Source organism: Mixophyes fleayi, chromosome 6 (assembly GCF_038048845.1).
Source record: "Mixophyes fleayi isolate aMixFle1 chromosome 6, aMixFle1.hap1, whole genome shotgun sequence".
Taxonomy (NCBI): domain Eukaryota; kingdom Metazoa; phylum Chordata; class Amphibia; order Anura; family Limnodynastidae; genus Mixophyes; species Mixophyes fleayi.
In genome coordinates, this window is record NC_134407.1 from 217,552,627 (window position 1) to 217,576,296 (window position 23,670).

Sequence of the window (23,670 nt, forward strand, 5' to 3'; positions counted from 1 at the left end):
CATAGGGGTATCCTTATTCATTAAAATATGAATTATGTGTATCTCTAAATTGGTGAAGTTCATTGGAGAAGGATTCAATTGAACCTTTGCCAAGAGTAAAATTGTAAGCCTGAGAAAAGGTTTAGAACAACAAGGCCTTGTGATGTATCATGGTGAAGGGCAACATGATATATTGCATGTTAAGAGATAGATTACAGGCCTGCTTGATACAAGTCCCATATAAGGATATCTTAATCTCTATATTTAATACAGGTATGCAATTTTCTTCTTGTTGCTTTTTCATAAAGCCACTTGAAATAACATTTGTTATTGTTGTCATTAATGAAACATTATGACAAAATACTGGAATTACAAGGCAATTAAAGGGTTACTAGTTTAATAATTGCACTTGTAGTGATAAGGTTAATGTAACCTTCATAATAGTGTGCATCACTGGTGCAATATCTTTTTCTTGTGTGTATAACATAACCCTCTGAGGGAGAGATGCATCTGTTTTTTGGCATTGCAGCCCCTTCAGATGTGTACAGCTGCACAGTGAATTGTTTGGTCCTTATATGGTCATTAAGTGAAGATAAGCAGAGGGATATACATTTGTTGTTCTGCTGTTTTTGTGAGGATTCACAACACTAGCTCCAGATGACGGCTGTCAGATACTATTCACTATGACTGCTACAAACACATTCTCTCAATTCCTGTAATGTGCATTTTGCTAAGAACAGCAATCTAACAATAGTGTAGAATATCACATATCATACATTGCACTCTCTCTTTACCTGTACTATCCTCTCATGTGCAAGCGAATTTCTAGGCATATAAATCTGCGAATATGTGTTTGTGAATTAATTCCTAGAAATAGTGTGACATGGCTCAGAGGAGCTGTTTAAATCAATGATGCTAGTAGATAAGAGCACAGATCTATTGCAGTATCATGTATCATTTATGACAGGTCACAAAAGTCAAAGCGTTTGAAAATATGTTTCTGGACAGTGAAACCTAACACACCTCTGGGAAGCCTCAGACATGCCTTCTGCAGCGACAGGGTTATATGTGAATGACAAATTCAAGCTGAATAGGGTCACAGGAAAATATCATATCATTTTCTCCAATATCATACTTACCAGGGGCATGTGTGGTTTGCAGATGAAGGGGAACCTATGACCTGTTGTGTGGAGGTAAAATCATGTATGTAAGCCATACTGGTGAAAAGTTAGCACAGGGTAACAAAAACCTGACTTAAGTGTTTCTCCAACAGAGTCATAAAATCCTAACTTGCATTAACACAGACCTTTCATTTCAGACATCACTGGAAGGGGGGCTGTGGGCCCCACAGCTTGGTTTTAAAACTGCACTGTGAAGTTTTTGTTCTCTATTGGAAGTCAATTGATATTGAAGAGTGTCCCATTTTTCTGCTTCTCCCAGCACCAGAAATATACGTGAGTTATCAATTCTGTGTTTTATCCTTTTTATTTTATAAGAAACAAGTGCATTATATTTGTATTTCATTTTATTAATTGTTTTAACTTAAGCATTGTGAATATAGTTTCCATATTATATTACACTTAATAAGTTCAAATTTCAGTGTTCTTACGAATTCACATGACAGTTTGTCAAAACGCTACATAATAGAAAACCGGAGAGAATATTGTGGTCAATGTTAACTCTGATTAAAGTAAATTGTGCTAGATTGGTTCTAAGGGGCATATTCAATTGTTGGTGTTACATGTAAAAGTAACGCGGCGTGCGCACTATTACCGTCATTACACGTAAATACCATTATTACGGTATCTTTCACGCTGGATTTCAGTTCGCAGCTCAGGAAGCTGCGAGCTGAAATCCGGCTTAGTATTGCCGTAATAACTGTAATACTTTTAACGCTGCGGGAAACTGCAACAATTGAATATGCCCCTAGAGGGAGAACCGAAGGCATCCTAAATAAAAGTGTCAGTTCTTCATAAAAAACCTTAGTGGTGGCATACATAGTACGGTAAAGATAGTGTGTGGCATAGCTAGGGAAGGATTTAATCATTTTAGACAGACCAGGTGGTTGTTTTTTATTAACCCTTTGTCACACACACATCACGCATGCTCAAGTGATTGCTGTTCGTGACACATCCTAACAATTTTGAGAAAATAGAGAGCACAACTAAAAAAAGGAGACCACAGACTATATCAGAGATCTGCTAATAGTGAGTGCATTACCTATCATACACATCCCTATCCTTAAAAGGTACCTCACTATCATGTCCCCCTATGTTCTTTGTTTTCTTGAGTCACCGAGGAACAATATCCCGGGGAGGTCACCAGATTTAAGGAAAGACTGGCAACTACATGCACTTTAACCATTTAAAAGACACTACAGACTTTCTGTCAGTAAAGACTCACTGTATATAGAGGATCATTTTTAAGACATACATCTACATAGCACAACCACAATCTTGTAACAAGGAGATACCAAGGAGGACCTACCCTGGGGAGACAATACTCAGCCTTCACTAATACTTATAGGCTTGGGAACACCCAACATCTGTGACTTACAGATTCACTAGATTTTAGCCTACACTAAAGTGAATGTAACGCTGGTTTAGTATCTTGTATACTTGTTGCCAACTATAATCTCTATTTAAGAGTGTGGATATTTATTTTACACCTAGCAGCTCTTACTCTAGTAAACCACCTCTATCAGAACCCATGGTGAGTTCTTTGATGTTTAACAAGAACTCGTTTCTTTGTAAAACTTTTCCCACACTTAGAACATGGAAATGGCTTCTCACCACTGTGAATTCTTTTATGTATAACAAGATATTCTATCTGTGTAAAACATTTCCCACACTCAGAACATGGAAATGGTTTCTCACCTGTATGAGTTTTGTGATGTCTTAAAAGACTGGAATTCAATGAAAACTGTTTCCCACACTCAGAACATGGAAATGGTTTCTCACCTGTGTGAGATCTTTGATGTTTAACAAGAACTGGTTTCTGTGTAAAACATTTCCCACACTCAGAACATGGAAATGGTTTCTCACCTGTGTGAATTCTCTGATGATTAAAAAGATAGGATTTAACTTTAAAACATTTCCCACACTCAGAGCATGAAAATGGCTTCTCACCGGTGTGAATTCTCTGATGACTAAGAAGATGGGATTTAACGGCAAAACTTTTCCCACACTCAGAACATGAAAATGGTTTCTCACCTGTATGGGTTCTCTGATGTGAAACCAGATCTGTTTTCTGTGCAAAACATTTCCCACACTCAGAGCATGGAAATGGTTTCTCACCTGTATGAGTTCTCTGATGTGAAACCAGATCTGATTTCTGTGTAAAACATTTACCACACTCAGAGCATGGATATGGTTTCTCACCACTGTGAATTCTTTTATGTATAACAAGATATGCTATCTGTTTAAAACATTTCCCACACTCAGAACATGGAAATGGTTTCTCACCTGTATGAGTTTTGTGATGTCTTACAAGACTGGATTTAAATGAAAACTGTTTCCCACACTCAGAACATGAAAATGGTTTCTCACCTGTGTGAGATCTTTGATGTTTAACAAGAACTAGTTTCTGTGTAAAACATTTCCCACACTCAGAACATGGAAATGGTTTCTCACCTGTGTGAATTCTCTGATGATTAAGAAGATAGGATTTAACTGTAAAACATTTCCCACACTCAGAGCATGGAAATGGTTTCTCACCGGTGTGAATTCTCTGATGACTAAGAAGATGGGCTTTAATTGTAAAACTTTTCCCACATTCAGCGCATGGAAATGGTTTCTCACCTGTATGAGTTCTCCGATGTGAAACCAGATCTGTTATCTGTATATAACACTTCCCACACTCAGAACATGGAAATGGTTTCTCACCTGTATGAGTTTTGTGGTGTCTTACAAGACTGGATTTAATTGAAAACCGTTTCCCACACTTAGAACATGAAAATGGTTTCTCACCTGTGTGAGTTCTGTAGTGTCTATCAAGACATATATTATCTGAAAAGCATTTCCCACACTCAGAACATGGAAATGGTTTCTCACCACTGTGAATTCTTTGATGTGTAACAAGATGTGATTTCTGTCTAAAACATTTCCCACACTCAGAACATAGAAATGGTTTCTCACCTGTGTGAGTTCTCTGATGATTAAAAAGATGGGATCTAACTGTAAAACATTTACCACACTCAGAGCATGGAAATGGTTTCTCACCTGTGTGAGTTCTCTGATGATCAGTGAGACCTGATTTATATGTAAAACATTTCCCACATTCAGAACATGGAAATATTGTATCCCCTCTATGAGCTGTACTAGGTGTGACAATATCTGAGTTATTAGAAAAACATGCCTCATGATTAGAGGGATCAGATGATATATGTTCACTGTGACGTAATTGATGTATATTTGGAGTAATGGGGCTTTCTCCTGGAAAATCTTGTATGATGAGGTTGTCTTCTATTTTATAACCTGGAGACACGAGATATCTCTCCGAGGTATTCCGAAGTTTGTGTCCATCTGCTGGATAAAATAGATATATGGAATTAGAATATAAAGAGCAAATGTTCATACATTTAGTGAGTTCAGAATGTTCAATTGTTTAATTTCTGCTTTTAAACAAGAACACATAATTACAAATCTAAATGTACAAATGTGATGATACCAGGATGTTAGGGTAGGAGCCCAGAGGAAAATCCTGGTATCTAGGGGTTCAGGATCACACAGGCAAAGAAAAGAGAAAATGTGTGGATACAACTGTACCTTTATTACATATAACTGCAAACAATAGGTTATATATATCAAACAATACATTAAACAACATCCAGTGCTCACAAACCATGACGCAATAACACCCCAATGTTCAATAACCTCAAATTGTTTATAAAGAAAATGTGTTTTCTTTACCAGTCCAAGTCATAGGGAAATGATAATGTCCATGATTAATAGAATATGACAGACAGAGCAAACAAATCTGAAAGTCAAAGAAAAGCTTGTAATCCAATAGCCACAATACTCCCAGGCAAAAATCCTTAGCACACTGGCAGGACAATGACACACATACTGAAGTCTCTCCTGCAGGTCTTTTTAAAGGGACAAAATTTCCCACACCGGAAAGCCCACCCCGTAAGGGGATGAAGATGGGAGGAGAGAGCCATCACCCCCTCATGGTTTTCCCTCCTGCTGTTTTGGAGCCTAGAAGTCTAACACAGTTCCAGGGAGAACAATACCTACTCAACCAATTGCCGACTGACTTAATCCTGGTTAAGTAACAGGGCCTCCTTTTTTTAACCCCTTCTAGGCATTTGTGATGTCAGAGGGGCTCCTGAGGCTGTTGGCTTCTTGTTTGGGGAGTGGTGCCTTGGTCAGGAAACAGTACATCCACCATGTTGTATTCTGATATGATGTTCAGATTAATACATGTAAACCACCTGCCTTTATTTAAGAATAATATGAATAAAGTTAATTCCATCCAAATAGGGTTTAATTCAGTTAGATTGTGTAACCAATAAAGGTTAAAACAACCCAATCTTCAACTAAACACAAGCATATTTTCATCCTAAGAGTTTAAAATGACAGTTAGGGAAGATGTTGGCTCTTAGTCCCATCTTGTCACAACATGCAGCAATTACACAGATAAAACATTGGCATAAAACGTAACAGAAGCACATTGCATAGACCCAGCCACACGGACATACAGATTGCACAGTCACATATGACAATGAAAAAATGAGTTTGGTGTGTAATATTTCCCAAGCACACACATAAACCAGCCTCTATCATAGGACAGGGAACCTCATTAGCCAGTGAGATTGTCCAACCACAATGCTCATACAGACACTGCCCTCACACACAGACATTAGAGATTTGGTAGTAGACTACTCAAAGTTCATCAAGTGGACACGTAGGTAGTAAATGAACAATGAAGCAGCCTCTATATATCAACATCAGGCAGCATAACCCTGTATCCAGAGTAATGCTACTAATTTAGGCTGAAGCCTCTGTGTAGACAAGCACTGAGAGGGAAGGAGCGCAGCTTGATAGAGCAACACAGCACAGTAGGAAATAGCAAAACAGAATAAGGAAGGCACAGAGCAGAGGAGAGCATTAGGACTGAGTAGGAGAATGGAACAGGGCACAGACCAGCAACAGCGAAAAGTGGAAGAAAGCATAAGGACAGAGCAGGATACAGAGACAGGACAGAAGATGAAGAGCAACAGTACAAAGCATCCAACCACATAGATTTAAGGGGAGCTATGGTACAATGATGGGTGTGTGATTATAGTTTTATGAAAGTAGTTTGTGTGAAGTGTGTGTTGTGAGGCAATGTATGTGGGAAATAACCTGCTTTAGTATTGCAGTGTTACACATACTGAGAGTAAAACATTCAGGAATTGTTACACAAAGAAGATAATGGGTAATGTCACATGTACTACTGCACGGGGAGGATCATGGGTAATACCATCCATCTCATCACATTGGTCAGTGATTTAATCACTATGGTGATGTCTCTCGTACTGATGTATGAGAATCACAAGAGTGTGGTCAGATCTCTTGGCTGGTAGCACACACTGATATGATGTAAGGAGGAGAACGGGGTACTTTGTAAACCACCTAAGACTATTAAGGTGAGCCTCCATCCCCCTTTCCTTCCCTCCCATTCTCTCCTCTCCCCGTCTCTCTTCACAGGACTCTATAAGCACCAGAAGACAACCGAAGCAATTGTTCTTAGAACTGAACAAACATCGGTCCATACTTAAGGACAAGATCCACCGGACGAATGAGCAACATCAAGATACGCCAAATTCCAATATTAGTACATCTACAAAGCAACAGAAACACCACATCACCCCACCAACCTACACTGCACTTAGAAAAACTCCAATAAAAATCCTGACTATCCCACTGGGCAGATACTTTTTTATAGGTATAGAACAAGAGATTGTGGTAGTGTCTGAACAAGGAGAATATGACACTCTTTTCTGTAATAAGTGTTTATTACTCACCAGTGCTGATATTTGTAGGGATTTCCTCCTCCTTACACTGCTGATCACCCCTCACATACATCTCTTCTTCTCCCTCTATATTTTCTACCTTAATATCATTCAGATCATCAACCTAAATAACAAAAAATCCAATAAAATAACACTTTAATAATGTCTTATTTCATTAATTGATGTTAAACAGAATAATATCAGATAAACCCAGCTGTTCTACAGATCATATAGTGAAAAGTAATTTGGGTAATTTTGCGAGACCATAAATTCCATCTACCTGACACTCCTGTGGGATACTGTAATTTTCCTTTGTACAATCCTGTGAATAAAGAGGACGGGGACATCTCTCTGGGGTATTTCTGTTACTGGATTTAACTGTAGAAGACATACAGTGACTGATACATTGTTTAGGTGTAATGGTCAGATGTTGCGTGTACAATAACCTAAGCAACCTAATAATTAAAGGGGCATCTCTTATATGTTCCAATCTTACAGTTATTGTAAAACAGTAAAAACAGGCTGGAACAATGAGAAACGTCAACACCAGTAAGATCTCGATATGAGGGGATGAATGTCTACTGTCATCAAAAGGGTTAACAGAATTGACAATGCAAACCTCCCCTTTCGTAGATAAGATACTGTCGTGAACATAGAGAACTTACAGTTATTTATAAGGGTTAACCCATCACATAATTGTGGGGGATAAGGCCTACATCATAACTGCAGTGTAAATATGGTATATTAATTGAATCCATTGATAAATTGAACTACTGCAGTGTAAAATGTGAAGACAGAAAGTGTGTTGTATTTGTATTTGAAGGCTCTGCACATTCCAGTGTGAGAAGATAGGAGTGTCACCTGTGGCAGCTTCAAAGAGCCCGTGCTGTGAGATGTATCCTGGCCTGGGATGGAGTTTTGACACCTGAATAGACTTTTAGGAACCGCATAGCATGGTGTTTGGCTCAAAGAGCCCATCTGCTTACTTGGCTATATGTGATACAGACAAAAATAATTCAGTTTTAAAATATGCCACTTAAAATCAATAGAATTAGCGCTCAACCATATATTCCTCGATAGCATGAAGGGCAGCTCATATGTCAAATTAAGAATTCTATGAATACCCTGTATTTAGGCATGTTTGGTATCAAAAGATGGACAAATTGACAGAGGACTTATTAATAATAAAATTGGTTGTGTGTGACGCTCCACAGAAAAGTTAGGACACATAGTAGAATTGGGTAGTAAATCAGACTTCATGCAAATGGTGATTGAAAAAAGTATCACAGACCACAACCCCCAGGAGGTGAGAAGGTGTAAAGGTGTCTTTAAAAAGCTGAGACCAGTTACAACAAATTGTCAGTCTTTTGGGAACTCAATCATTCTTTGATAAGCTGTCCATCTTCAAGCCAAATTACCTTGGCTCAGAATATACCACTTCGATGTAAGTTATACTCTGAATCTAATCCTTTTTATTTTAAACTGTTTTGCTTGTGTATGTTATGTCAATTGTTATTAATTGTTTTTTTTATATCTGAATGCCATGTACCTTTGTATATTAAAAAATAGAATGTAGCTCAATCAAGGTAACCCTTTGAATGTCGGTGTGATTTGTTGATACATTTGATTAACATGCTTAGTGTGTGCTTGCATTTACATTTGTGTAACAGTCTGGAGGTGTGAAGAGTTAACCCTTTATTTGCTGGTGGAGGCTTGTTAGCTTGTGATAGCTAGAAGCCTTGTGTGCCAGTGTAGGACAGTAGATTAGGGTCCTATCGCCCGTATTCAATAGGAGGTGGCAAACCTGAACTGTATAGGGGTATGAGAGTGCATTGTGAGGGCGATTGTGGGGGCGATTCAGTAGGTATATAACCTGTGTGATAGGTAGAGACTGCGGGCTGGAATCGTGTGTAACCTCATACAGCAAACACCCCAAAGTAATGGCAGCTGGAAGTGTGTTCATGACAGATACATACAATGATATGTATCTGTATATGTATGACATACAATGATAAAAGACCCTGTTAAAAGATATTTCTACATGTCCAGCACAACTGGTTTTAACTAGTCTCAGGGTGCGTGGGTTACCTCTGGGTGCACACACACTCCTAAAACATACTAGGTTAATTGGCTGCTATCAAAAATTGACCCTAGTTTCTCTCTCTTTGTGTGTATGTTAGGGAATTTAGACTGTAAGCTCCAATGGCGCAGGTACTGATGTGAATGATTTCTCTGTACGGCGCTGCGGAATCAGTGGCGCTATATAAATAAATGGTGATGATGATGATAAGAGGTTGGATTCAGAGTTGTATTAGACAGTCAACACTCGGGTAGTTTTAGCGAAACATTTGTCCATAAGGCTGTGTCCAAAAAATTATCATGAATTCACTGACTGCGATCAAGCAACGGGACTCCTCAGATCAATACATTTCTTAAGAATCAAATTGTATTCCACAGCTAAGTACTTATTCATTTTATATGTATATTTTATCATAAACATTTGTATTATCTTTTTACAATTCTTGTCTGTCAATTATTATAATCTCACACCAGCACATAAGAGTTAATATCCATCCTGTGACAGTCTACCACTAGTGTTTGATTTTAGCACATTCATAAAAGACATGGAACAATGTATTTCTAGGGATTCTACATCTCCAGCTGTGTGACAGCCAGAGGGAAACATTAAGCGCAGTATCATAGGAACATGGAACCAACGGTATAAATCCTGTACTCAGCCTCTTCTACCTTACTACCATTGTTTATCTGAAAAAGTCTCCCAAAAAACTTGTTCTCACTTGTTAACACAATCCAGCGTGGTATCAACTGTGGATTTCCCACAACATACCATAGATAAGAGGCTGTGAATCCATATACGAAACAGCTTTTATTTCCAATATGTTGATGGGAAGAGAGGTCTCCTGAGTGGACCAGAGCTGGAAGGAACACTCTCAGTTTGTTGGTATCCATTATCAGTCCCAGAAAAGTCATTTTCTGGCAAGGGATTAACTGGGATTTGGGGCAGTTTATGAGCCAGCCATGCCTCTCTAGGATCCTAATGGTAAGCTGAGCTGTGAGCTGAGGCAGCCTTGATTAGTAAGTGGTCCAGATAGGGCACTAATTGCACACCTCTGAATAAAGATAAACCGCCATTACAGCCATAATTTTTGTTAACACCCTTGGTGCAGTTGCAAGGCCAAATGGAAGATTCCTGAACTGGTAGTAAGCAGAACCTACCATGAATCTGCGAATAGCCTGATGTGTCTTCCAGATAGGAATGTGGAGGTAGGCGTCCTTGATATCTATCGACGCCATGAACTGGTTTGCCTCCAGTCCATTAATAACTGACCTCAGGGATTCCATTCGAAATCTGAACACCTGCAGGTGAAGGTTCAACTGTTTTAGGTTTAAGATGGGGTGGAAGGAGCCATCCGGCTTTTGGACCAAAAAGAGGTTGGAATAAAACCCGTCTCATTTGGTCTTCCGGAACTTCTCGGATAACTCCTGCCGAAAGAAGAGAGGCAACACAAAGAAGCATTGCCTGTCTTATTTGTGGATGACGGGGCTGGTTGCAAAGAACCTCCGAGGGGCTGGGCCCACTAGGTCTATTATGTAACCTCTTGTCATGATCCCCGAATCCAACTGTCCTCTGGGGACTCCCACTGATCCCTGAACAGTAACAGACGTCCCCCCACTCTTGCTAGAAGGGGGGTGGGCGTCATGCTACCGGTTTATCCGGGAGCTCAGAAAAGGGACGGCTTGTGGAGGAGGAAGCCCGACCTCGGAGCTAGTGTCCTCTGGTGTCAGAAGATCTGGACCTGAGTGTCTAGCCCCTGCCAGAAGGGCCCCCTCAAAAGGGCTGTCTAAATGAGCCAAACCTGGGTGTCCTAGGCCTTGGGACATTGACAGGCAAGAAAGTACTTTTACTTCCAGTGGCCTGGGAATTGATGCTATCCAATTCCGGGCCAAATAACACTCCATTGTAATAAGGGAGGGACTCCAAGGACTTTTTAGATTCAGTGTCCACATCCCAGGACCTCAGTCATAGGGCCCTTCTAGCCGCCACTGCTATCGCTGAGACGGAGGAGGAAATGGAAGCTGCGTTCTGGGCAGCCTCATAGACGTACTGAAGCCTCCTTAAGGTGGAGGGCAAGGGGAAGCAATTTAGAATATTGCAAAGCTGTAGCCAACTGGACAGCCCATGTTTCAATAGCTCTGACGAACCATGCTGATGAAAACATGGGTCTGAATGAAGTATCTGCTGCCGTGTAGATGGACTTTAAGAAAGAATCTACTTGCGGTCAGTGGGGTCCTGCAAGAAAGCTGTTCTTGGAACAGGAAGCGTAGTGTGGCGAGCTATGCGTGCCACTAGGATATCCACCCTTGGGACCTGTTCCCAACAGATTAGATCATCTTCCTGTAGAGGGTATAAAGACAGGTACATTCTTGGAATAACAAACCTACAGTCAGGTTGTTTCCAGGATGCTTCTGCGATCCCTTTCAAATCCACAGATGAAGGGAAACGGATCGCCTGTCTTCTCACCTTTTTAAATAGACTACGATCTGTAGATCTAGGCTCCTCCATGTCTAAAAGTCCCAGTGCCTGATGCACTGCTACCGCCAGGTCATCAATCCCCTGATATCTGGGAGACGCCTCTGGGTCCGTAACCTGTGCGGAATCGGAATCTTGTAACACCTCACCCTCCTCTGAGGATCTTTCCGAGTCAGAGAGGGACAGAAGGGGGTTAGAGCATCTGTGTCTCTATTTTCTGGGTAAATGTCTTGGGGCCTCCAAAAACCAGTTCAACCGATCCAGGCCCCTGACTAATGATGTAGACCAAGCTGGCTCTCCCATAAAGGGGGCTTGAGATGGAAATGCAGAGGGATCTCCCGCTTGTCCGGTGACAGGCTCGGTAGTCCCCGTGGTGCCCCCTGAACTAAGAGGGTTGAAGGGAGTACTGCAGTAACCACTGAAATTTCTGTGGGTTCAGAAAGGAGTTGTACAAATAAGGCTACCCCCTGTGTTATGGGCAGCCGCCCACGCTGGTGTTTCCATTATGGCTAAGGCGTTAGTCTGTGCCTGCGCCACCATGGGAGCCCCACCACACTCAGCACAAAGCGTCCCCGGGTCCTGATCTTCAATGGGTAATTTAACTTTACACTTAGAACAAGTTTAATATTTAGCACGAGGCGCTTTACCCTTGTCAGACATTTTACGGTAAGAGTACAGCAATAACATGTAAAACAGGCAAACACACAAGAAACAGACAGAGGATACTAACTAATCTATGACAGAGGTCAAAAGATAGTATCCCTGTTTTTAAAGTTATGTGTGAAAGAGTATCTGTGCAGATAATATACTATGAACTAATATATATATATATATATATATATATATATATATATATATATACTTACTCTATTATATATACTTACTCCCATATATCACTGTACATACCCCTCTCCTTTATATAATAATAATCCCCAATATCAGTGTGTGCTGGGAGTTATTACTCCCATATATCACTGTACAGACCCCTCTCCTTTATATAATAATAATAATCCCCCATATCAGTGTGTGCTGGGAGTTATTACTCCCATATATCACTGTACAGTCCCCTCTCCTCTATATAATAATAATAATAATATTAATCCCCCATATCAGTGTGTGCTGGGAATTAGTACTCCCATATATCACTGTACAGACCCCTCTCATTTATATAATAATAATAATCCCCCATATCAGTGTGTGCTGGGAGTTATTACTCCCCATATATCACTGTACAGTCCCCTCTCCTCTATATAATAATAATAATCCCCCATATCAGTGTGTGCTGGGAGTTATTACTCCCCATATATCACTGTACAGTCCCCTCTCCTCTATATAATAATAATAATCCCCCATATCAGTGTGTGCTGGGAGTTATTACTCCCCATATATCACTGTACAGTCCCCTCTCCTCTATATAATAATAATAATCCCCCATATCAGTGTGTGCTGGGAGTTATTACTCTCCATATATCACTGTGCAGTCCCCTCTTCTCTATATAATAATAATAATAATCCCCCATATCAGTGTGTACTGGGAGTTATTACTCCCCATATATCACTGTACAGTCCCCTCTCCTCTATATAATAATAATAATCTCCCATATCAGTGTGTGCTGGGAGTTATTACTCCCCATATATCACTGTACAGTCCCCTCTCCTCTATATAATAATAATAATCCCCCATATCAGTGTGTGCTGGGAGTTATTACTCCCCATATATCACTGTACAGTCCCCTCTCCTCTATATAATAATAATAATCCCCCATATCATACACTGTGTGTGCTGGGAGCTGCCCATCACTGTATAGATCCCCATATTATACATAGGGAGTGCTGGGAGCTGCCTTATCCCCCATCACATCGCACAGCCCCCTCTCCTCTATATAATAACATCATATTACAGAATACATCACCTTCCACTGTTACACGGTTCTCACAGATAAAATGGCGACTAAGGAGTCCGTGGCCCCGCCCCCTCCGCAGCGTCACGTGCTATAAGCAGAGGGATAGGATATAAAACCTATGTTGTGTCTGGAGACTATAAGAAAATGGCCGCCGCTAGTCCGCATTAAGGACACAAATAGCGGGAAGTTATTTTATTCTAGTGATTATGTTGGTACCAGTCAGACGTAGTTTGTGCTATTTAAAAGACATCCTTCGTGTTTTCAAGAAGACATAATGAATGCTGCTTTCTCGGTTGGGTTTGCTGATTCCTTAGTTGGGCTACAAGAAAATGGCCGCCGCTCTCACAAACGTGGACAGGTTGTGTTGTTTGAAATTTTTTTTTATTTTCCTCCAGGGTTTCCTCTAGATAAGTGAACTGGATATAGAAGATCAGGAGGAAATTCAGAGAAGTATTTATCTGGTGGAAACAAAAACATTTGTACTACAGGGAAGTGGCTGCCTCTATCCAGGCAACAGTTACAGGGATTACTTATTCTTCTCCCCAGTGTTTCCTCAGGATAACTGGTGAGATTGTCCTGCACACAGAATATACCAGTGAGATTCATTTCCAGCTCTATACTGTATACAAGATATGCACTTTATGTCTTACTGATGTATTTACCATGAGGAGGTGAGCTGCAAGAAAATGGCCACTGCTCTCCTATACTGAGGACACATTACTTATTTTCTATTCAGTATTTTCCCACTATATAATTAAGCAGTGAGCTTTTATGACCCCTGAATTCTGACAGATCCAAAATATGCTATTATATATCATCAGTGGTCGATGTGGACCAGTATACAGTGATATGCCATACCCCCACATCTCCTACAGCTATGATTGTAAAACCATCAAATTACTTCCACTTACATTTTCCATAGCGCCACATCTAAGTTATCATACAACCTCTTCCAAAGTTCCACTTCGATCACTGTATATATATATATATATATATATATATATATATATATATATATACACATACACACACACACACACACACACACACACTCTGTAAGTGTGTGTATGTCTGTACTGTACTTTATTTTACACACACTTATATACCCTACCCAGCACATTGTAAATTAGGGGGGGGGGGGATGTTATGGTTGTCACTTAAATGCTCAGATAATTAAGGCAAGAATTGGCAGCCATCAGTCATTATCTGGCCCAGAAGTTCACAGCATGCCAGGGCGAGTTGCAGAGGTCTTCAAAAAGAAGGTTCGACCCCTGCAAACATTGACTCTTTGCATAAACCTACTGTAATTGTCAATAAAAGCCTATGACACTTATGAAATGCTTGCAATTTTACTTCAGCATACCATAGCAACATCTGACAAAAAGGTCTAAAAACACCAAAGTAGCAAACTTTGTGAAAACCAATAATTGTGTCATTCTCAAAACGTTTGGCCATGAATGTATATATAGTAGCAGAATAACAATTGTGGCTGCTGTTGGGGATACATCTTCATGGTTACAACCACTGCGCTCGCTCTTAGCTCCAGGGTGTTGGAGGATACAGTTAATTAGCTAGTTCCGGGCTCCAGCCAGTGGGTAATCACAGACACTGAGCTAGTTCCTGGCTCCAGCCAGTGGGTAATCACAGACACTGAGCTAGTTCCGGGCTCCAGCCAGTGGGTAATCACAGACACTGAGCTAGTTCCGGGCTCCAGCCAGTGGGTAATCACAGACACTGAGCTAGTTCCGGGCTCCAGCCAGTGGGTAATCACAGACACTGAGCTAGTTCCGGGCTCCAGCCAGTGGGTAATCACAGACACTGAGCTAGTTCCTGGCTCTAAACATTTGGTGACTGTTGCTGGATTACTTCTAAATAACTTATTTGTGGCTGGATCATGTAGAAATAATTTATTGAAGAGATGTATTTCAATCAGAGATGTAGGCACCAATGTATAATTGCAAATGCACTTATCGTGTTACATTGGGATGTGTTCTGTAGGGAAATTACTTATTTGGGGTTTTGTAACTTTTCTTTGGGAATTCCCAATGTTAGCAATAGAGTGGAGGAAATGTGTATTCTGCAACTGTCTGAACAAAGCACCCCTGTTAATCTCATTTTAATTAGACCTTTTAATGTGTAAGTGTCCCACACACTTGAAGGCACAGGATGATTTAATTAGACTTGCTGACAGATTTCCGCTGTGTCTAAAACAGGATGCAGGAAATCACAGCAAGTTTTAGGATATCCCAAATAAGTGTATATTTTGTTAAAGTAATCTATGTTTGGGGAAACATAAATTGCATCCTGACACTAAAAATAACTCAGCCTCACAGGGTAAGCCAGCCCCCTGAGTCTGTGTCCAAAACTGTGTAAAAAGAGAGATCCCTTGAACACTGAAATGTATCATTCTTGTTTCTTTTGACCTCCTGATCACTGGTACCTTACACCAGTGTGAAAGCAAATAAACATCACTTGCTTCAAGTCCTGCTTGAACACTTCTCCATGCTGAAATTCCTGTGACCTACAGATTAGAGCCAGCTCTAATCCATTCCTGGTAGTTAGGAGGTTTGGACCCAGCTTTCCGGTACCATCGTTCTGTCCGCTACCCAGCAGCTCTGGCCAGTGTGATAGGCCAGAGGGGATCCATCCACAGCAACCCTGATCTATAGTGAGAGGTCAGAGGTATCAGCCCAGGTACACCAGCAACGGGGTACACTAGCAGCGACAGTTACCTAGAAGGAATCCAGTTTTGGTTGCCGGTAAAGAGTCCAGTGGTGGCAGCACTTATAAGCACCTTCTACTGCGGTTAGAGGACGCATTTGGAAGAACGAAAGGGAACAGTGGCAAAGTAAGCCCAGCCGGTTCCCAGCAGCAACAGACAGGGTGGCATAAGCGGTCCATCCTGTCAGTGACCATTTAGTACATCACAGCTAGTAAATCCCCTCACACCACTGAGAGATATGTGTGTGTCTATGTGATGTAATCCATAATTGAATGCGGTTTAAGTTTGTGCTTTCAAATGTTTTTAATGAAGTTAGAATTGTCCACTGGGTCGTGTGTATCGTCTTTTTCAACCATACTCTGCCAGAGTCTCCATCTAGGTTGGATCTGTGGACAAAGGTCCAACCCCTCCTCAATCAAAACATGCCCTCCCATGTATAGTGTAATAGGGAATCCTCCAGAAACCCTCCATGCTTCCTAGATACTGGGAGTCTGAATCGTTTAAATGTTTTATAAGAAGACAGAGACAGGCAGCCGTCAGTTTACTGAGCACCATGTAATCTAAACACAAATAACTTGTCCAATATGTAAATGAATGTGGCCATCAACATGTCAATAAAACAAATGTGAAACAAGTCCGAAGACTGAGAGAGGTTATTACTACCTAGAAAGAAAATAAGCAATCTCTCACCCAACCAGAGAATTCCTGGATCCACTCCAGGTGTGACGATACCAGAATGTTAGGGTAAGAACCCAGAAGAAAGTCCTGGTATCAAAGGGTTCAGGATGACACAGGCAAAGAAAAGGTGTGGGTATAATGGTATCTTTATTACAGCTAACTGCAAACAATAGCTTATATATATCAAACAATAATTTAAACAACACCCAGTGTTCACCAAACTTCAACAATCACCCAGTAACACCGCAGTGCTCAATAACCCCAAATTGTTTATAACAAAGATAGTTTTTTCTTTACCAGTCCAAGTTATAAGGGAAGGATGATGTCCGTGATTAATAGAATAAGCCAGGCAGAGCAGCCGAATCTGCAAATCCAGGAAAAGCTTGTAATCCAATAGCCACAATACTCCCAGGCAAAATCCTCAGCACACGGGCAGCAGCCGAAACTACAACGCCAGTAGCTTCTAGAAGCAAAAACGACACACACCCAGAAGTCTCTCCTGCAGGCCTTCTTAAAGGGACAGCATTTCCCGTGTGGGAAATCCCTCCCTGCAGGGTTAACCACAGGTCACAGATGCTGGGATTGGCTGGGAGGTATAAGTGGGATGGAGATGGGAGTGAAGAGCTGTCATCCCCTCATGGTTTCCCTCCTGCTGTTTTGGAGACTAAGGGCTAGATTTACTTATCTGTGGGTTTGAAAAAGTGGGGATGTTGCCTATAGCAACCAATCAGATTCTAGCTGTCATTTTGTAGAAAGTACTCGATAAATGAAAGCTAGAATCTGATTGGTTGCTATAGGCAACATCCCCACTTTTTCAAACCCGCAGCTTAGTAAATCTAGCCCTAAGAGTCTGACACAGTTCCAGGGAGAACAATAGCTGCTCCAACCAGTTGATGACTGACTTAATCCTGGTTAAGTAACAGAGCCTCCCCTGTTTTAACCCCTTCCAGTCATTTGTGATGTCAGAGGGTCTCCAGCTGCTTTCAGCTTCCTGTCTATAAGAGGGGGGTGATGCCTTGATCAGGAAACAGTACATCTACCATGTTGTAATCCGATATGATGTTCAGATTAATACATGTAACCCACCTGGCTTTATTTAAGAATAATATGGTTAACTTAAATCCATTTTACAGATTTTTATACACACTTAGATTATGTAACAAATGAGGTTAATAAATTAAATCAACCTAATGTTCAACTAAGCACAAACAACTTTCATGTCACACCAGGTAATTAACCAACTGGAAAAAAAGGCAACCCCAAAAAGTATTTAATTATAAACAAATAAGCCTATTTATGTACCTAGTGCATACATAGGTACATACTAACATATTGCTTTCTGGAGCTAAGATGAAATACGTGTTCCCAGTGGAAAATATTAGGTTTGGCTTATAGTGGATTAATAACACGTGACTCCCAGACTGTATAACAAGTGTATCGTTTATTTGATGTAAAGAATATAATATAAAAGAGTACTACAATGCAAAGCGTAATATGATACAAAGAGTAAAGACCAAGTGATACTTAGCCAATATATTTTCAGTAAATATGTTCAGTCACTGATGCTAGGGCCCCGTCTTCAGGGTCATTTGGATATAAAAGGTATAAACATGAATTTCCAGAGGTTCTATTGATATAATACTGATAAGAAGTTTGCACATGAGCATTAGGCACAGAGACACCACCTTAGCTAGATATGTGGTATGTGTCCTTGATTATATAAGCATTGCAAAATCACTTGGTTATATAAGCATTTAAAGTAATACACACATGAAAGTACAGACATCAAAATGGGGTTTCAGAAGTCATTTTGTTAGACCTGCCACAATACGTTTAGAGGGAAGAGTAAAAAACTATGCCGCAAAATCCTACCTACTATTTTATTACCACCCTCTTGATCAATGTAAACTTCAGGACTGTATTTACCAATTGTTACTTATGTGTGTTTTATTCGGTGTGTTTATTTCCCTATAACTGTGCTTTTTTGTAATAATTGTGCCTTGAAGGTAAAAAAGTAGTTACATTTAAAATTATAGGCATGGACCTGACCTCTGCCTCCTCTAAGCATGTATAAAATTCAAGTCCTTTTCCAACTGGGGGAAAAAGGCCCCGCGGCCATCCGTTACACTGGAGAAGTCATCGTAAATATGCACTGTCCACCTTTTGAACCTCATTTAAACATTTCACATTTAATTTACACATGCCGGCACAATATAAGACTGGATCCATAAGGAGCAAAGGTTTGCATCCCTACAGATGCATCTTCATCCACCAAGCCATACATACAGTACTTGTATAATTCGGTTCATTTGTACATAAATTAGACACATAGCATCACAAAATTACATATGCTGTGTGAGCACAATTTTGTAGCTTCATAAATGATCTGTGAGATAGTAAGAGATTACAGAACTAATTACAATTAATGTAACAGTGTCCGAGATCCCACATTACATTTCTACTCCATTGCCGTGATTATTACAAAATGACTATGTAACAACAGTGTCATCTGTTATTACTGTGGAGAGTAATCTAATAGAGTAAGTAAACTTCAATAAGTTACACACATCAGCGATTTGTTACAGTCTTATGTTCATAACACACATTTAAATTATGCCTGTGGATTGTAATTAAATTAGCTTTAAATTGCTCTCCACAGCTCAGTGATATTAATATACCATTGTGTAACCAACTGTTTTCATCATTTACATTAATAACAGCATTTACAATATTTAGATTGCTGCAACAGTTTCATGTTCATCAGCTGACTGAATTGACTAAAAAGCTGACTACATTTCTCACACTCCTATGTGAATTCTCTGATGTTCAACAAGATCTGATTTCTCTATAAAACATTTCCTGCACTCAGATCATGGAAATGTTTTCTCACCTGTGTGATTTCTGTGATGCCTTACAAGAGCAGATTTATGTGTAAAACATTTCCCACACTGAGAACATGGGAATGGTTTCTCGCCTGTGTGCATTCTCTGGTGTATAAACAGATTTGATTTAAGTGTAAAACATCTCCCACACTCAGAACAAGGAAATGGTTTCTCACCCGTGTGAATTCTTGTATGTTTAATAAGAACTGATTTATTTGTAAAACATTTCTCACACTCAGAACATGAAAATGGTTTCTCACCTGTGTGAATTCTTGTATGTTCAATAAGAACTGATTTATGTGCAAAACATTTCCCACACTCAGAACATGAAAATGGTTTCTCACCTGTGTGAATTCTCTTATGTTCAACAAGATTTGATTTCCATTGAAAACATTTTCCACACTCAGAACAGGGAAATGGCTTCTCACCTGTGTGAATTCTTGTATGTTCAATAAGAGCTGATTTATGTGTAAAACATTTCCCACATTTAGAACATGGAAATGGTTTCTCACCTGTGTGATTTCTGTGATGCCTTACAAGACCAGATTTATATGTAAAAGATTTCCCACACTCAGAGCATGGAAATTTCTTACCTGTGTGAGTTGCCTGATGGGCAACAAGACCTGATTTATGTGTAAACCACTTCCCACACTGAGAACATGGGAATGGTTTCTCGCCTGTGTGCATTCTCTGGTGCATAAACAGACTTGATTTACGTGTAAAACATTTCCCACACTCAGAACATGGAAATGGTTTCTCACCTGTGTGAATTTTTGTATGATCAATAAGAATGGATTTATTTATAAAACATTTTCCACACTCAGAACATGGAAATGGTTTCTCACCCGTGTGAATTCTTGTATGTTCAGCAAGAACTGATTTATTTATAAAACATTTCCCACACTCATAACATGGAAATGGTTTCTCACCTGTGTGAATTCTCTTATGTTCAACAAGATTTGATCTCCATTGAAAACATTTCCCACACTCAGAACATGGAAATGGTTTCTCACCCGTGTGAATTCTTGTATGTTCAGTAAGAACTGATTTATGTGTAAAACATTTCCCACATTTAGAACATGGAAATGGTTTCTCACCTGTGTGAGTTCTCTGATGTTTTACAACAGCACATTTTTTTGTAAAACATTTCCCACACTCAGAACATTGAAATGGTTTCACGCCTGTGTGAGTTCTCTGATGGGCAACAAGACGCGATTTATATGCAAAACATTTCCCACACTCAGAACATGGAAAAAGCTTCTCACTTGTGTGAGTTCTCCGATGTCTACCAAGTACTGATTTCTTTGTAAAACATTTTCCACACTCAGAACATGGAAAGGTTTGATCATCTGTGTGAGCAGTACTATGTTTAGTAATATCTGATTTCTCAGGAGAACATTCCTGATGATTAAAGGTATCAGATAATATACTTGGACTGTCCAGTACTGGCTGTAAATTTAGCTTAATGTGCTTTTCTCCTGAGTAATCTAGTGTGATCTTATTATCTTCTGTTTTAAAATCTGGAGACAATATGAAACATCCCTCCGAGGCATTCCTGCTTTTGTGTCCATCTGCTGGAAATAAAATAAATGAATGGAATAGGAAAATTATTTTTTTTTTTTTAACATTTCCCACTGTTACAGAGTTCAAGTTAGTCATTTTCAATCTCAATTTGTAAGCTACAAATTACAATTCTAAGCGTAGAAATAGCAAATATGACTCTTTTGTTAAACAATGAAACATTAGCTTAAAATACCACAGTCACATTGGACAGCTCCGGCCAAAATGCAGACTCTGGGAGTAACATTTTCTAAGCTCATATTTCTCAGTCGGCGTCATAGTACAGGGAGCCTCATTAGTCAAATATTAAGATCTATCTGGAAAATGCAATGAAGTCATGGAAGAGCTCTCACTTTAATCACAGGTGATTCTGTGAAGATGCGGTTTGAGAAGATCAGAGGAAACTTGGAAAGCTGAACAACATGCTTGGGTTTCAGATTTAAAAGTAAATGAGCTTTTGAAAAGCATACAATTCATTCATGAGGTTTGGGATAGAGATGTCTGGCAAAGTAATAAAGAAAGAAAAGTCACCTGCAAAAGCTACACGTTTATGGTGAACAGGGCCTAATGTGATCCCTGTGATGTTTGGTTTGTCTTCTGAAATAAGCTATTCCAATAGGAGAACACATCTGTGTAATGCCATTTACATAGCAGTCCTTTAAGTCAATACTTTACCCACTAGGGGCCAGTCAGTATTTAACTTATGTGCAAAACAGAATACTAATTTTCACCCCTTGCATTGTAACATGGTTTTGTCCAGGAGACTTAAATAAGAAACTTCTTAATTTAAGATCCTTAATGAATCAGTTCTTAAGAGTGTGGTGCAGGTTTGTACTGTTAAATATGATTTTTTGTTTAGGCCTCATAAAGCCTTTGTTCAGCCATTTATTGTAACTTGCATAGAAATATTATTTGCTAAAAGAGATTATTCATTTTTCTGCTGATATGCAGTTTTACAAGATGTAAGCCCATGGCCCTGAGGTTAAGCTGACACAGAGAACTCGAAGTTATGTATCAAGATATGAGAACAATAAGTAGCTTCATGTTCAGTTCGTAGTGTGGGAGCTGTGCCCTTGATGTTGGACATGGCACAGGAGATAAACCTCCAGCTCCCCTTGAGATAAGAATAATAGACTCATCTGTCCTTAGAAGGGGGAGAAAGTAAACACCTCAAGAATACGTGAAAGTTAATTAGCAGCGCTTCCCATAGACTTTGTATGCTTATGACGTAGGATTCATTTATTCAGTAGGCTATAAAAACTTGTATCTTTGTATCAATAAATCAGAGAATATTCCGTGTATACAGAACTTGGTCTGTGTCAATTCTCTCCAGCTGATTGAAGTGCTTCCAGATATACTTGACACCACAGGCAAACTTGGATCAGAATTTTAGATCTAAACTTGGAGGTCGCTGTTTACTGTAATTGTATTGTTGATTAGATTTTTGAAAGATGAGTGAATTTTGAGTGCATGTGTTTGTACCTATTGTATGATGTATAAAGGATGAAAGTCACATAAGACATTGATCGAAAAAGCACATAATGGAATAGAGGGAATTAGAGGGTAACTGTTTTGAACATTGAGTGAACATTTTAGAAACCATCCTCAGAGATATATCAAAGAAGGGAGATTCTGCAATCTGCCCAAAGTGTAGAATTCCTAAAGACCTTCATCCCAGATACTGTCAAAGAAGCTATTTTGCACGGCCATCCAGTACAAGGAGCCCACAGAATGGGACGTCCACTGCAAGGACAACCCACAGAAACTAGTTAAGAGTCCTGATTGGGACTCAACAGAATACTTTCAATATGGGAAATATAGATAGTAAACAGAGAGATGACAGCAGCTCCCTCTTAGATATTATGCACAAGGACTTTAGGAAATGGGGGAGTAGAAGGTCTGCAGGGAATTTTCAAGAAAGCGGGGATAGCCAAAGAAGAAATTGATATGTGGATGGAGAAACAAAGGTGTTGCAAGTGGTAATGTGAACAGAACAAAGGGGTATTGAGATCAAACCCCAAGAGGTTGTTTGAGGTGGCACAGAAGAGATCTGAAAAGTTGCAATATATGTGGATATGCTAAATGCATCAGAAGCTGAATAATGAATCAAGTAGACGGTGTATTATAAAATGTATGTTTGATGCTGCGCAGCTGAGAGAGTGAAATGTGCCCTCCCTTATTCTGCGTAAAAGATTTCAGTGTGTTGAGATAAGAAGCACTGTTTTTTGTTATCTGACAATGTATGTAAAATTGATAAAATATGTAGAGTGCTGAGTGATAACATGTTGAAGCCAATTTGTATTTAGTCTAATGCTGGGACTTGTAGTTCCACAGCAGTAAGCTGGAAGATAACAGTTAATTTTTCTCTCTCTGTATGTGAGTTTTGTCTCCGCCTT

At 39.7% G+C, this 23,670-nt stretch overlaps 2 protein-coding genes across 6 annotated transcripts in view; both read right to left on the reverse strand.

Annotated features, from left to right (window-relative positions):
* Window positions 1-23,670, reverse strand: part of LOC142095488 (uncharacterized) — a 307,911-nt gene that overhangs the window by 265,075 nt on the left and 19,166 nt on the right. The gene's annotated exons all lie outside the window — the stretch shown is intronic.
* Window positions 1,456-21,422, reverse strand: LOC142159833 (uncharacterized). Of its 5 annotated transcripts, none has more exons than XM_075214616.1 (3): window positions 13,442-13,507; window positions 6,989-7,100; window positions 1,456-4,502 (listed from the first exon to the last, which is right to left on the reverse strand). In XM_075214616.1, the coding sequence occupies exons 2-3, from the start codon at window positions 7,047-7,049 to the stop codon at window positions 2,680-2,682; spliced, it is 1,884 nt and encodes a 627-aa protein (XP_075070717.1). In that variant the 5' UTR covers window positions 7,050-7,100; window positions 13,442-13,507; the 3' UTR covers window positions 1,456-2,679. The 5 variants fall into 5 exon arrangements, with proteins under 5 accessions (XP_075070717.1, XP_075070716.1, XP_075070719.1 ...); XM_075214615.1 differs by having other exon boundaries at window positions 1,456-4,505; XM_075214618.1 differs by lacking the exons at window positions 6,989-7,100; window positions 13,442-13,507 and adding an exon at window positions 19,807-21,422 and having other exon boundaries at window positions 1,456-4,199.